At 37.2% G+C, this 16,578-nt stretch overlaps 1 protein-coding gene across 7 annotated transcripts in view; it reads right to left on the bottom strand.

Moving 5' to 3' along the window:
- Positions 1 to 8,774: 8,774 nt before the first annotated feature.
- LOC131217036 (K(+) efflux antiporter 4-like) overlaps positions 8,775 to 16,578 on the bottom strand; it is a 46,907-nt gene continuing 39,103 nt past the window's right edge. For 5 of the 7 annotated variants that reach the window (XM_058211734.1, XM_058211761.1, XM_058211743.1 and 2 more), the window contains 2 exons: positions 9,397 to 9,489; positions 8,775 to 9,265 (listed from right to left, as the gene is read on the bottom strand). In XM_058211734.1, the coding sequence (XP_058067717.1) occupies positions 9,185 to 9,265; positions 9,397 to 9,489 (174 nt within the window). In that variant the 3' untranslated portion in view covers positions 8,775 to 9,184. Of the gene's footprint in view, positions 9,306 to 9,396; positions 9,490 to 16,578 lie in introns of all 7 variants that reach the window. The other 2 variants (XM_058211770.1, XM_058211751.1) reach the window with 1 other exon arrangement.

Raw genomic sequence — 16,578 nt, 5'->3', positions numbered from 1 at the left:
TCGTTCTCAAGTCTTTTCTTCAACTTCAAACATCTTTCGTACATTGATTATTTTTAAACTTCTTCTGCACAATGATGATCTGTCCACAGTAAATAAAATGCATTTTAAAACTAATGGATCTTTTTCTTTTCTTTTCTTTTTTTCCAAAGGGGCAGAAGATGTGAAATGCCATTCCTTTATTAAAGAAAGATTGGCTTCCCATAACATCAGCTCTAATAAAATATATATCTACACAATACATACTTGGACCATGCTTAGCACATGGATTATTTAACAAAGGAACATCTCTATTAGCTTTATCATAATGGAGACTCCTATTAGTTGTGCTGATTTGAAATAAAATAGAAATAAAGAAAAGATAAAAATCTCTATGACAATTCTATACTATTTCAGGGTTAATTAGGTTTCAAGGCTCCTCTCTGTTTTAGGTTTGAAGAATCTTAATAATCTCCTTTTCTCTCATTCATTCTGTTTCATTCTTTACTCATTTATCCCTCAAAATTTCTGATGCTGCTTGTCTTTCACTGTATATTCAAATCTCAACCTAGAAAACCAGTTTGGTTTGTAGTTTTTAGTTATCTTTTACATTCTCCAAGAATTCCAATCCCCAATTTTTTTTTTTTAGAAAACTTTTCTTAGATTTTAGTTGGGGGAATTAAAAACCAGAGGAATTAAAATGGAATTTTAGACTTTTTCTTAGTTTCCTTAAAAAACCCGTTTTATCTATGAAAAAAAAAAAAGGTGATATCCTAAGAAACACTAGGCCTATTCTAATATTCTCCTGAAAAAACAAAAGCTAGGAAATGATTCCCCGACAATGAGACAGGCCTTCTGTGATTCTCTGATTTTCCAGTCTTCACCTTCATCAATCAAATTCAATCTCAAGAGCTTGTTCAAAATCACATTTCACCATGATGACACATGTAATATGCATCATGCATGTGCATGCATTCTTGTGTTTGTCTGTGAGGAGGGAATCCAATACAATTTGGAGGGGAATTTTTCTTTTTTTTCATAAGTTTTCGCCATACATGTGGCATGTATTTATGAGGGTTCTTCATGTCTATTCACTGCAAGGCTCCATAAATGGACCATGGATCAAAATTCATAATCATCAAATCCTAACAATGAAAATTCTGTGGAACAAAAATCATTGACCAGACACCTCTGAGTTTTGTACACCACTTAGCTATTGTTAAGCACTCTTACTGATATTCTTTTAGGGGGGCTTTTGGATCGTAAGTTACTTAAGATAAGCTACTCATGCCTTAAGTAACTCATCTTGATTTTTACTTATTAAAATGAAGTCATTAAAGTAACTTTGATTTTTAAAAAAATACTTATAATTGATCTTAAACTAAATTTACTTATCTCAAATAAGTTACTTATCTACTGCTCTAAGTAAAAAAAAGTAACTTATTTGGTAGTATCCAAACAGGCCTTAATGTTTGGATAAGTGAAATTCAAAGGAAAATTAAAGAGGTAATAATTATCAAATGATTATTTATGATGTGAATTAAAAATCAAATTCAGAAGTTTAAGTATAGCAACGAAAATTCTCATATTCATTAGATAATGGCCACCTACTTTCTTGTGGAGGAGAATTCAAACTGTGACAAATTATAATGATAGCTTTGTGAAAATTTTCCTTCTCTTTGTACTGGGATTCCCTAGTGACCTCTTCTATACGAGTTGGTATTGGTCAATGCTAGTTAGTGCTTTATGGGCTATACTATGATGTACGTGTTTTATCCACGCTATCCATTCATTTTATTAGCTTGTTTTAGAGCACGAGACAAAAGATGAGGCAGATCCAAACCTCAATTAGACCACACGATAGGAAATAGTGGTGATTGAATGCCCACCATTAAAAACTTCTCAGAGGCCCCAAAAGTTTTGGATCATGCTAATGTTTTTGTTTTCCCTTCATCCAGGTCTATGTGACCTAATCAACAAATTAGATGGCAAATAAACATTACAGTGGGCCCTATGAAGTTTTCAATGGTGGGTGTTCAATCACTGCTATTATTTGAGGTGTGGTCCACATGAGATATTTGCATCTACCTCATTTTTGGGCTCATTCCCTAAAACGAGCCGAAAGAAAAAAAATAAAAAAATAAAAAATAATAATAATAATGGACAACTTGGATAAAACACAAATGTCTTGGTAGGGTCCACAAAACACCAACCAACACCGGCCAGTACCAACCCCAGTACTGGAAGGGTCAATACCAAATCCGAGCCCTTCCATTTACTACCAAACATCACAAAATGTCACATCAAAGTTAAACTTTTTTCTTTTACATTGATTTCAATGGGATTTCTCGTGTCCAAGATATGTTGAAAAAAGTTGCTTATTGTTAGATAATGAAATAAACTCCCGTTCTCAAAGCTGTCCAAGTTAAGTAAGGAGACTAACTAGTCATGTGTCCACAAAATGTGAAGGATTATAAAAATATAAAACTTCTAAAATCTTCAAGTTGGATTGCATTTTAAGAGGTAACATACAGTGCTTGCACAATACCCTATAGAATTTAATCTTGTAGAAGTGGGGCCCATGGTCTAGTGATCACAAATATTGATTTATGGGGCTTATTGTGGATGATGACTGCACCAAAAATCCACTAGACTGGAAGATCCTAGCTATAGAATACTTGGACCATTTTTGTCATTGAATATGAACCGATCCGGTCTTTTCTTAGACGTCTTTCCTTCCATTGGCAAGCCTATTGTAGGAAATAGGATTTTTATAACTGGGGGATTTTAGTTCATTGGTAAAACAGCTTGGATCATTGAAACTGGGACCCACTTGTACAAATCTAAACCGTAAACGTTAATATAATACCTTAGAGTTTTAAGGAGTAGTCTATTTAGAGGAGCCCAATTAGATAGTACAAACTTCAAAGACGTGGAAAAAGACGTGTCCAAATCCATTTCGATCATAAATTTTCAATCCAGTTGTAATACCTAAGAGCATGTTTCGAAGGTGCTACACAAATTACAAAAATTGTGAAATGCATGATTGGAAAACTTACACATCAGCCTGAAAGGTTTTCTACCTTCAAACAAACAAAGGATAAGAGAAGGAGAGAAGGAAGGTTGTCCATAAGATTGAGAAGAAAACAGACAACCTTCTTCGGAAGCTTTCATTCTAGTCATGCTTTGATATTCACGTCTTGTCCCTTAGACAAGGAACATTTGAGGAATCTTTTCCATTTGTTTTTTTTTTTTTTTGTTTGGACATATAACTTTGAAATAGTCTACTTTGTAATTCCAGATTTTGTACCTCCATAAATATGTGAATAGTGTTATTTTGTGTATAGTATTTTTTTTTTCTTTTTAAATTAATTAAAATTATTATAACTTGTATCTGAATTAAATTATTTTCATCAAAGAAAGATAGAATTCAATTCATGTAATGATTTTAAACTTGTGAAAAATGAGTATCCAGATACTTTAGATACACTGGATACTTTGGACATTGCCTGTGAATGTTGTAGAGCTAGAGTTAAGGACTTACTAGGAAAAAGAAGAAATTAAAAAATGAAAGTAACGAACGTAACATTGCCGTACTAGTTTTTCAATATCACAAATCAGGATTAAAAATAGTACAAGTGGTCCTCTACGACAAATCGCATTTAATAGTAGATTAATTACGGAGAAAAGACATCTTCCCACTCCCTAATAAGCAAAAGAAAAACACCCATCAACGATCCTATGTTATCTCCCTATCCACTGACATGAATAAACAAAAAAACCCATGAAACATCTCTCTCTTTCATCCTTAGTGGAATATGATTTATTTGTCACATTAGCTGATTATTTTTCTAAGTAAAAAACAGTGACATGTGAATATGGCCATCCCTTCTTTACTACATGTAACTATCAATTGGTGTCAAAAATCACATCTGATCATATTCACATGTTTCTAGCTACTTTGTAACCACTACCACAAGGGACCCATTTTATATTTTTTTCCAATATTTTATTTTATAAGGCTAAGCTTTGGTTGGACTGTCCAAAGATCCAACTAAGATATACTATCTACCTAAAGAAAAGTAGGGTATTTACACAAAATATCTTGATAATCCTGATTTTACCAAATAATGCCCCAAACTTTTTTAAATTCCTGGAGGTCCCCTTGGGTTGTGAAATGAGTGAAATGCGATAATTAAGAGTTTTTTTTTATTTTTTTGTTAAAAGGTGTGGAATTAAGTATTGTGGGGTCCACATGGTATGTATAAAATCTAACCTCTACAACACGTGTGCCATATCATGATGATCAAACAAACCAAAAATCAAGCCAATCTAATCATCCAGTGTGCTCCTTGTATTGGAAGGTTTTTGGTGGTTAAGATTTTTATTATTATTATTATTTTTTATGGTGTGCCACACATAATAATTGAATCAGCCTGATTTTGTCCGGTTATCAAGGTGGAGTGTGCCTGTTGGAAGGATTGGATGTCATTCACATGCTATGTGGGCCCCACAAGGTGGGCCCCAGCGCTTGGTAAAAAGATGAAGGATATTTTAGTCATCTCGTGCCAAGAAGTACATTTTGGAACTTTTAAGGAGCAAGTCGCTATTAGGTAAAACAAAAATCTTGAGGAATTTTGCAGTAGATATCCTCAACCACTTCATGTTGTCATTTATTATTACCATTAACTATTATTATTATTATTATTAGCAGCATTGGTAGGACTGAAAAGCCCATGCATTTCGTGTCCTTTGGCAGTATATCATTTGTTTAGTTTTCCTTTCGTAAGGGTAAACAAGTACTTGTATTTAATGAAAATTGAGTACTTTACAAGATTCACGTGTATTTTTTTTATTTTTTATTTTTTTGTGGGGAGTAAAATAAATTAATTAATTTCATTGAATGGAAAAATAACAATTTACAATATGCACATGTTTTTTAATGAGTTATCTTATTAATTAAATTAAATTAAAGTAATAATTACAAGATGCACGTGAACACTAAATTCTCCTTTTATTTATTTATTTCTTGTTTTCTGCGGCGTGTGTTTATGCACGTGCAAGCGTGTGAATGCATGCGCATATGTTTGTGTGGACTGGGAAGGGAAAAAAGTAATATTACTAAACCTGTCCTTACAAGTTGATCTCACTGCTTATAACCACCGGAGGTTTGCTATTGCCCACACGCGTAAATTAGTATGCCATCTATACGCCACGTGTAGCATGGCCTACAAATATCCATACCGTCCATCAGGTGGGTCTGGCAGTCCTGTGCCACTCCTCAGGTGGGCCACTGTCAGAAAGACAGTAGACGGCTTAGAAGACTTCCGCAAGTCAGCCATACGTTTTGTTCTGTAAACTGTGGCCCAGATGTTAGTGGACCGATCTGATTCTTGGACCAGGATATGAACATACTGGAATTGATGGATGGAGTGGATCTGATACCTATGTGTCATGTTAGCACGTGTGGTGGGGTGTACCTGAGCTGCCTACATAGAAGCGTATGACCTTAGCAAAGCTCATAATCACACTTCGAAACTCCGGTGTGTCTGTAGGATTTGTTTAAGGGTCATGATTCAAAGAAGGGGTCCTTCGTGATGGGCCGCAACACGTGTCATAGATCCTGGCCATTCAGAAACTCGGTCTACAAAACCCATCTCCGGTGATCAGGTCCAATATTGATGAAGCAGATCAGCTGATTGAAATCTCTTCTACCAAGTTTCCTTCGATAAGCAGCTATCTACAATGGACCCCACCTTGCATGGGATGAAAAAAAAAACTCCTAGGTTGGAACGTTTCAACTCTTTCATAATTTTATTATTTTCTTTTATAGGTATACATTTCTTTTAATAATCAAAGCTTTAATATATGTATATATGAGAGTTCTCCTAGGTATCTACCATCGATGGTGGGGCCCATAATCTAAACGGTACGGTTCAATGGTTAAAGTTACAATGCATCCCACTGCAATATGTGGGATGTACTATAAAATGTAACATATGCTTCACAAAGGCATGCTCAGCTATGCAACACGTGTGCCAACCTACACGTGTATCAGATATGCTTAGCTATGCATCACATGTGTCCCACAATCTGAAGATCAGGTCGGGGGGGCCACATGTAGATAACAATGGATAGTTTAAAAAAGATCCCCAACGTCCATCATCATCTTTCATGTGTGGTCTTGCTATTGAGTTTTTTTGGGTCGGTTTCTGTAGTGTGACCTGTGCAGAGCTGCGTGACCACTAAGAGCAATTCCTTGTACCATACAACTCATTGTACATGATCATTGCTGACATGGCATTTATCAATGTCCTCAAAGTTCTTAAATAAAATGTTGGACGGCTAATCGTCAACTGGACGTGTCATTCATTCAATCGGATCAATCAAATGATCCTAATCATCCAATCAACAGCGTGAAAAATGGGTAGACATGATCGAACATAAAAAAATTAAAAATGAACGGTTTATAACAAAATGGCCAACAAGATCATTCGATCAGCACATTTTTTCATCATGATTTGCCCTTAGTGATTAAAAAAAAAAAAAATTTTTTTTTTTTTTTAAAAGGTGGATGTTACCGTTTAGGATATGACACGATTGGCGGAAAAGATGGGACTACATGAGATGTACAAGTTCATTCCAAACAGTTCATTAGGTACAGCACATATGCTACTGGATGGTAGCTACCATGAAACAAATACACCTATCGAATGATCCAATCCATCTGTTTAGAACCCACAGATGGAATGGTTAAGATTGCCTCATAAAAAATTTAAAATACACTGGCTCAAGTTGTTGATTGGTCCAAATTTTTATATATAGACAATCTTAACTGTCCAATTTGTACTCTATCGATTGATTATTAGAATCATCTTATCAGCGTGATCTTTTCATGGTTGCCTATGAAACGTCTGATGCACCTAATGGACAGTCTGGATTGATCAATTGGACCGTCCACGTGTCTAGATGCCGCTAGATTGGATCTAAAGAATATTGTAGATTCAAAGCCTTAAGAGAATTCTGTTCTCACAAAGTCCAACTCATTGACATTTTTACTATTAGGTAGAGGAGAGGAGAGGAGAGGAGAGGAGAGTAGGTAGCAGTATTCGATGAATCTTATTCTATGAATAATCACATCAAAACGTCATTTCATTTGATTCATCGTCATCCAACACAAATGTTCCTTTTTCTCCTTTAATGTTCTTTTGTCAACCCTATAAACCTGACACTATTTTCTCATTCATTTCGGGAGAAATGATCAGATGCAACGGATGGGCTGTGTCATAAGTTGTGATTCAAGACATTACTTCCCACACAAGTCACATATATGTAGAATATATTATCCGTACAAAAGGTGGACCACACCATGATGAGCATCTTATACGGAAAATAGCAAGGTCAATATCAATGGACAGAAGCTTGTATGACTCAGTGTGCTGGTGTGGCCGCAGTCAGTGAGTGGATCAACCTGATTTTCGTCTAGCTGATTATAATGGTGTGGCCCACAAATTATTCTTTTTTTCTTTTGCGGAGGGGAGTATTGGACACGTTGGTGGGAAATAAAATGGATGCACCATAACCTATGTTACAGCTGCGGTTTGGTCATTTCTCCATTTTTAGACCTACACTTTTCTTCTACTAATTATTTATTTATTTTGCTCAAATAGATCCCCACATATTACAAGTAAGATACTATAGGACTCCAGCGGTAGGATTTGGGCCATATTACAATAAGATACCATAACCAACTCCCATCACTATGAATGGTCCCACCTGGTGAATGGAGTTTCTTGAATTTTGGGCGAGGTCATCTTCACAGGGACGGGAGTTGCTTGCGGTTGGAAGCTATGTGGGCCCCAACAAGATGTCCGTTAGAAATCCACCCGACTCATCAGTTCTTTTTTGTTTGTTTGTTTGTTTGTTTGTTTTTTTTTTTTTTCTGACATCATCTAAGAAATGAACCACACTACGGGGAAACAGTGGGGATGGAAATGCCCACGACTGAAACTGTCCCTGAGGCCAACCATGATGTTCGTATGCCATCTAAACCGTTCATAAGGTCATTCTAACTGGGATGAACAGAAAACGCAAATATTAGCCTGATTCAAAACTTCCATCCCCGTAAAGGTTTTGACAGTGGGTGTTCCATCCCCACCGTTTCTTGTAGTGTGATCCACTTGAGTTTTCCATCCGCCTCATTTTTTGGATCCTGTCCTAACATGATTTTGGAGAAACTGATGGACGGGGTGGGTGAGACACCTTGGTGGGCTTCCACATAGCTTGTGACCGCAGGAATTTCCAGCAGTGGGGGCACAGGCAACATACTACCCACCAGAGTGGCATGGATCTCACAAGTGTTGCCTGCCATGTCTGCTGCTTATCATCTCTTTAATCTCCCTCACTCATCATACTGTAATCTATTGTCAAATGAACCCTACTAAAGGCTGCTACTGATCAGCATCATACATGTACATAGATCATTTCCTAATATTTATTGTTCTAGTCGTCTGGCGATATGTAAGCTTTTCTATAGAGTATAAGCAAAAAACTGCCCCTTGGGCTTTGCTAGTTAAGGCAAAAAGCCCAGCATACAAATTCGGTGGACCATTTTCATTAGGCTCATGGCCAGCCCTTGAGCTGCAAAATCCTTGGGCTTTTGATGTTGAGCCGAACCCCAACATAGTCGAACAGTTCAACAAGCTCATTTTCAATGGTATGAATTTCTTGACAATATGTAAAAAGTACTGTTTGTGACCCACCAACATGCTGTATTCACATCAGAAACACCCACAGAATTCTCCTGAACTCAAATAGTTCTGACATCTTCAACTAAACTACATGAATTGATAAATTCTCAAATTCACAATGGCTTGCGAGTTGCACTTTTTGACAAATCCATTAAAAAAAATCAAATCACATATATCACAAAGCAAGTAGGCTATTTTACACAAAATTGGTACCTACGTATGAATGTCCTGATCAATGGCAGAACTTTTAATCTTTCAAGCTTTCATCGGTTTCTTTTTTGACTTTTAGATTCCCCCACTGTGTCATACCCATTTTAGGCACAGCTTGCCCGCTTGGGCAGGAACATGAGGAGAGACAATAGGAAGAAAAAGATGCGACTCCATCCATCTTCCTTTGCAACCTTTAACGTACCTTCCTCTCAACAGGCTGGAAATTCATCCGGGTGTGTTTGTTTTTCTCATGAATCATGAGAGCCTTGGACCATCAATACAATACGCTTACCACTATCTGTTCGAAAGCTGTCACCTTTAAATCCCATCTGGAAGAAGAAATCATTTTCCAATACCAGGCTTAAACCCCTACCTCTGACAACCATAGATATAATCCCAAATAGCACATTTCAAAACAGAAACAGAGTCAATGAATGATCTGGAAACATGGAAGTGCTACCTCATTCTGACTGCTATCAGGAGGGAACCACCGCAGCAGCACTCCAAGGTGTACAACTGCAGGAATCAACTTGAAAAGAAATGGGGTTGTCACCTGCATTTATGAGAAATTGTTAAAAATCATATTTGAATATGGTGTGGCTTTGCCAAATGAGGATCAGCATGTGTTTCCACAAGGCTATTCAACTGGTCTTCTCAATAAAATTTTAGCAATATTATCAGAGCCAGTAATGCTGTGTGATTCACTCCGTGACACGTCCCTCGTTACTTGAAAGGGCTAGACTGTGACTCATCTCCTCACATGTGGTACTAATGAACAGCTATCCAGATTGTTTGATTGTGGGACCCATGTGGATGGAGCAAAATCACATTGCTGAAGAAAGTGTAACCATCCAATTAATGGCTATCAAATTGATTGTTAGGAGTAAAATAATGAGTTGTCCAAATTTGAAGGGAAAAATCAGATGGTTAATATTATCTTTTCAATGCAATTTTTTGGCTATGCTTCGTCCGCAATTGTGTCAATGATTTGGACAGTCTAGATTGCTGTACAACCATGCCATGTGCATGTTCAAAGAGTCACCATCATTTATAAATAGTGCCTAACTTACTCCTCTCTGGAAAAATCAGATGGTAAATATTATCTTCTCAGTGCAACTTTCAGTTTGGACAGTCTGCATTGCTGTACCCCTATATCATGTGCACGCGTGAAGAGTCACCGTCATTTATAAATGGTGCATTACTAGGAGTCCTACTCTTTCCTCCCTGAATGTGCTTACACCATAATAATCATCTCTCGAGAATTACCAAAATACATCCCTCCATCAAGGTATGGTAATTCATTCATTAGTTACAGTGCCTGTGCCATTAATGAACACATGGCAAACATGGGACAGATCCTTTCACTATGTACATCAAATGCTGAAAGAGCAACGGTCCAAAAATTACATTGTTCTCACGATTTTACCCCTTAAAACAATGTGGCATGTGTGGACAGGCAAGATTGCGTGCATTCATCAGGTGGGACACAGTGTATGCGACTGTGCCATGTTGGGCTACACCACAATGTAAAAAATGAAAGGTTGTGAGAAAAGGGGGGATCGAATGAGTTGGAGCCCACTTTACACAGTAGGAATATCTGCATCTGGACCTTCCATCTAGTGCACAACATCGTGGATTGTAACCGTTTAAAAAACATACTGATTGTTAGATGTAGCCATGTGTGGAGAATGAACTGTTCTGATCTATTCCATGTGTGCCATTTCTGCATTAATGACATTGAGACACCTTAATATGCGCGTATTTTGTAATTTCCATGCAACGATAATTATCATAGAGAAGAGTGGGAATTAAATGCAGGGAGCGATGACTGGGGTAAATAGAGGTGTATGTTTCCCAGAAGTTCAGGCAAGTCATTCCTGTTATACATGGCATGTGTAAATCATCTAGAACATCAAAATCCTCATCTGAATTCTGGATGGACTAATTGGACAAGCATAATGGCTAAGTTGGTGCCATGTCAAATGGATGATTAGAAGTATTTAACAATCCAAATTCGATGGGAAAAAATCAGATGGTTAAGATAGCCTGGTTTTGGTGGCTGATTGGGGTACATGTAGTCCATATTACTGTGGATACAACAATTTACTACTTTATGGCAAACATATTGTTAACAAACATGAGATCTCCAGCTCATTAGGTGGGTTGGTAGAGACAGTGTAGTGTGTGTGAGTTATCCAGGGTTCAATCCCTAGTAGTATTATCTTTCAAAGAAAAAACATGAGTATGATCCGTACAACTGTATGGCCCACAGTCTTGGTGCTTGTTCTTATCTACGTATTTAGTCTTATTTCTTAATGTGTAGGAGCACTTTCGGTATTTTTGTTTTTTATAGACTAATTATTAGGGCTATTTTTTTTATAGCCTAATTATTAGTGCTCATTTTTATTTTTTTTCGGTCTTTTCTACAACACCTTTTATTCTTCTTTTCTCTTTTATACCAATCTACTGGTTTAAAACCTAAATATGAGCCAGTACGTGCACAAATCTTGGGTGGCAAAGATGTACTATCTTTGAATGAAGCGTATACTTGTCTCCAACATGTATCTTTTGGCTCTACGAGAGGAGTCAATGATATAGCTCTACTCTGGTGTCATTTTATTGGATGAGGCAGATGTGGTGATCATGGGGGCAAAAGTAATCAAGATGGTCATGGTGAAACAGGAGGAGGTCATGGACCTAAGAAGTGTAGGCTTTGTAGGCTTACAAACTCCATCGAGAAGTGCTAGGATCTCCAAGGAAAGTCAGCCTAGGCTAATTGGACATCTTATATTGGATAGAGCAGTGGGCCTCATTCTGCGAGTTCTACCTCTACAACTCAACAGTTACATATGTCTACAGAGATGATTATACTTACACAGGATGAATATTCCAAGTTATTAAAGAATCAGTCAATATCTACTACCACTCCCACTCCTACAGCCACATTTGTGAACTCAAGTATAACATGTCTTGGGTCTTAAGTCCTCTACCACAAGGGTCATTGACTCTGCAACATCTGACCATATGACAAGTGAGTTCAGTACTTCTTTCTCTATTGATATAGTGTTGACAAGTTCCTCTGTCAATTTGATAAATGGTACCTAGCCCAAAGTGTGTAAAATGGGTATAGTTAATCAAAGTTCTTCTCTTTCATTCTCATATGTTCTTTATATCCCTTCATTTCCTTTAAGCCTTATGTCTGGTAGTAAACTCACCAAATCTCTAAACTGCTTTGTTAGTAAACTCACTTCCTTCTGTCATTCACAATGTGTTTTTTAGGATCTAACGTTGAAGAAGAAGATTGGTGGACACAAATATAATGGGTTGTACCATCTTGACTATGAAGTAGCTGGCACAGTAGCACAAAAGAACATTTCTCTTTACCAACGGCACTGCCATCTCGGTCATCCATCCTTAAATACCATCCTTGAAGAGTCTCAATAGCGTTATTCATTCCTTGTCCTCAGTATGTTTTATAGTGTGAAATGTCAAAATTGAGTAACACCATCGAGTCACTTTTTCACCACATGTGGAAAAGCATAGCTAAATTTATTCTTCTTTGGTCCATTTGGATGTTTGGGGACCAGTTAGAGTCTCCAATAGATCAGGATATAAGTATTTTATTACATTTGTTGATGATTGTTCAAGAATAATTTGACTTTATTTAATAAAAGACATTTGAATTGTTCTCTGTTTTTAAAACCTTTCATATAGAAGAACAAAATCAATTTAATTCCAAAGTGTCTATGTTTCGTTCAGATAGAGCTGAGTATATGTCCAAGTTTTTTAGTTTGTTCTTTTCTTAGAATGGTATCTTACTTCAAACATTGTGTGCACACACTCCACAACAGAATGGTGTTGCAGAACTGAAAATCGTCACTTGCTTGAGGTGACACGTGCTATATTGATTCATATAAATGTTCCCAAAAGTTTATGGAGTGACGTGGTTCTAACAGGCATGCTTTTTGATAAATCAAATGTTGTCAACTATTTTAATGGGTTAATCTCCTCTTGCAGTCTTCTTTCCAGATATTCCATTTATTTTATTTTCTTTTCTTTCTTTCTTTTTTTTTTTTTTTTTTTTTTTTTTTTTTTTTTTTTTTTTTGCCTCCTAAGGTTTTTGGATGTGTATGGTTTGTTCATCAAGTGGAGTCGAGTCATTAAATTAGATCATAGAGCAACTAAATTCATTTTTCTTGGGTACTTTAGAAACAAAAGAGATTACAGATGTTACAGTTCTTCACTTCAAAGACAACTTATGTGCGTGGATGTTGTCTTTTTTTAATCCACTCTATTCTTCTCAAAAGCAAGTAAATGTCTTACCTTGGAGGCTTCACCATTAGTGCTTGTATCTGTTCCTATTGGAGAAGATACAATCCAATTGCCTCCTTTCACTGGTTCATCACTTCATGTTGTGCCTCCTCTTAAAGTCTTCATGACGAAAACAGGAAGACAGAAAGACCAATCATGATGTGCCATCCACCATAAATTTTCAAGCTTATTGATCCAGTGCCTCCTATATATCGTAATTCATCTAACATTTTACCACTTTGAGGAAAGGTAAGCATCCACGTGCTGATCATCCTATCTCCAAATATGTTTCATTTAAGTGTTTGTCTTCTACTTTCCGTAGATTTGCCCCACATTTTTTATCTCATTCTATTCCTAAGTCATAACAAGAAGCCTTATTACATAAGAGGTGGAAGTAGGCGACGAAAGGCCAGATGGCTGTACTTTATCAAAATAACACTTGGGAGAAAATCAGTATTCAAGTTGGTAAACATATTGTTGGTTGCAAGCAGTGTTCACAATATCGATACTATCGGCCAATATTATCATTATCGGTCCTCATTGGCACGAAACCCCCATAAATGATTAAAAAATCAATTCCCTGATTTCTGGATGTGTGATATATCGCACAATATCACAATTTATCATGCGATGTTGCCAATAAATGCATGATATCGTGCAATTTTATTAAAAATATATAGAAAAAAAAATAAAAAATTCTCTTGCCTATTTTATTTACCTGAGGGAGCCTCGATCGACTGGATTTGGTGGGCTGCGGTCGACATTGCCGGATCATGTGAAAAAACCCTAAACCCCTTTTGTTTCTTTGAAGAGAATTGTTTTGGAAGGAAACCAAAATTTCACCGATGATTATGGGGATTTGAGTTGGGATTTTTAATTTTTTTTTTTATAAAGAATTTTAGGAAAGATTTTGGGGATAATTAAGGAATTCGAAGTTGTTGAGGCTCACGAGTTACGGGTTTAACGGAGAGGAGAAGACAAGAAGAGAGTTTTTGAACTCTCTCGGTCATTTTTTAAGGGAGAGTGGATTCGGTGCAACTCGACTACACAAAAGACGGTGGGGCCCACTTTGATGTATGTATTGTATATCCATGTCGTCGATCCATTTGGAGAGATAATTTTAGGAAAGGAGACAAAGAATGACGCAAATCGAAAGCTAAAGTGGACCCCACCACAGAAATCAGTGGGGATTGAATGGCTACCACTTAAAACTTCTTGAGGGCCACAAAAGTTTTCGATCAAGATGATATTTGAGTTTTCCCTTCCTCCATATCTGTTTGAACTTATGAACAAGTTGGATCTCAAATAAACATTATGGTGGGCCCTAGGAAGGTTTCAAGTTTCAACGGTGGGCATCACTGTCCCCACTATTTTCTATGATAGGGTCCACTTGAGCTTTGGATCGGCCTCATTCTTTGGCACATGCCCTAAGATGATCTCTCAAAATGGATGGACGATGTGGATACAACACATACATCATGTTGAGGCCCACAGTTAGGGTCCCATCCACATTGATGGTTCTGTGTGGCGTGTACATGCATGGGTCAAGTACTACCCCAACTCCAAGCACAATTTGAATGGATCCCTAACTGTGGGGCCCACTATGATGTATGTGCCTTACATCCACATCGTCCATACATTTTGAAAGCTCGTTTTAGGGCATGATCCAAAAAATGAAGCAAATGCAAATGTTAGGTGGACCATAACACAGGAAACATTAGTGATTGAATCCCCACCATTAAAACTTCATGGGGTCCACCAGAATGTTTATTTGCCATCCAACTTGTTTGTAAGGTCACAAAGACATGAATGAATAGACCACACAAATATCAACTTGATCCAAAGCTTGTGGGCCCATGAAAAGTTTTTAATAATCGATTACCATTGTTTCCAGTATTATGGTCCACTTGAGATTTGGATCTGCTTCAGTTTTGGGACCATGTCCTACAATGAGCTTTCAAAATGGATGGACGGCGTGGATATAAAGAACATAAATAACAATGGGCACCACGGTTAGGGATCCCGCCCACTTACACAGCATCCGGGATCCACCCCCCCCAACTCTGTCGAAAGGTAATTACATACTGAGTAACTCAGCACTGTGTAAACTCTGTGGGGCCCACCATGATTTATGTATTTTATCCACTCCGTCCATCCATTTTACCAAATAATTTTAGGACTTGAGCCCAAAAATGAAGCATATCCAAAGCTAAAGTGGACCACACCATAGGAAATCGTGTGAATTGAACGTCTACCATGGAAAAATTCTCAGGGATCAACTGTAATGTTTATTGACCATCCAACCTATTGATAAGTTTATACAGACTTGGATGAAAGGGAAAAAAATAAAAAATAAAATCAGCTTAACCAAAATATTGTGGCCCACAAAAGGTTTTTAATGGTCAATAACCACTGTTTTGTGTGGAGTGGTCCATGTACACCTAAAATTTGTATTTGCATCATTTTTGGTGCCAACCCTAAAATCAGGTGGCAAAACATATGGACAGCGTGGATATATCATGCATACATCGAGGTGGGCCCTACTATCAAGGTCCCACCCACATTAGTGGCTCCATGTCGCACATCCCAGGTGCAGATTAGGTTCGAGTTCGACCCAAGTAACACCTAAGCGGGTGTGACCCCTACTGTGGGGCCCACCTTGATGATGTGTTGTATATCTACGTCATTTCTTTAGCCCATTTTAGGATGTGGTCCCAAAAATTAAGCAGATCCAAATCTCAAGTGGACCACACCATAGGAAACAGTGGTGATTGAGTGCGTCACCATTAAAAATTCCAAAGGGCCATCGTAAGGTTTTCGTAATGTTTATTTTCCATCCAACCGGTTGATAATGTCAAGCTTAGCTAGATGAAGGGAAAATACAAAGATCATCTTGATCCAAGGGAAAATACAAAGATCATCTTGACCCACAATTTTTTAATGGTCATTCATCAGTGTTTCTAGTGATGTGGTCCACTTGAGATTTGTATCTTCTTAAAGTTTAGGATTGCATCCTAAAATGAGATGGAAAAACAAATTGACAACATGGATGTACAACAAATAGAGGAAGGTGGGCTCCACACGGTTAGGGTAACAAACACATCACCATTTCTGTCGTGCAGCGCGTAACTTAGGACATCATACAAAGGAAACCTATTATGTGCACTTCTTTTTTGAAACGTTATGATTTAAAAGTATGTCTTAAGATCTTTTTTTACAATCCTTGAAGTTTCATTGAAAAATTCAATCATTTTCCCAATGTTTCCCCATGTTTCCCAAAAGTGAGATAAATTACCCGATACAAACAATATATCCCGTGCAATAACCAATA

This window comes from Magnolia sinica, chromosome 1, assembly GCF_029962835.1.
Source record: "Magnolia sinica isolate HGM2019 chromosome 1, MsV1, whole genome shotgun sequence".
In the NCBI taxonomy this organism is placed as follows: Eukaryota; Viridiplantae; Streptophyta; class Magnoliopsida; order Magnoliales; family Magnoliaceae; genus Magnolia; species Magnolia sinica.
Note: the sequence above shows the minus strand (reverse complement) of the source record. Positions and strands in the feature narration are given on the sequence as shown.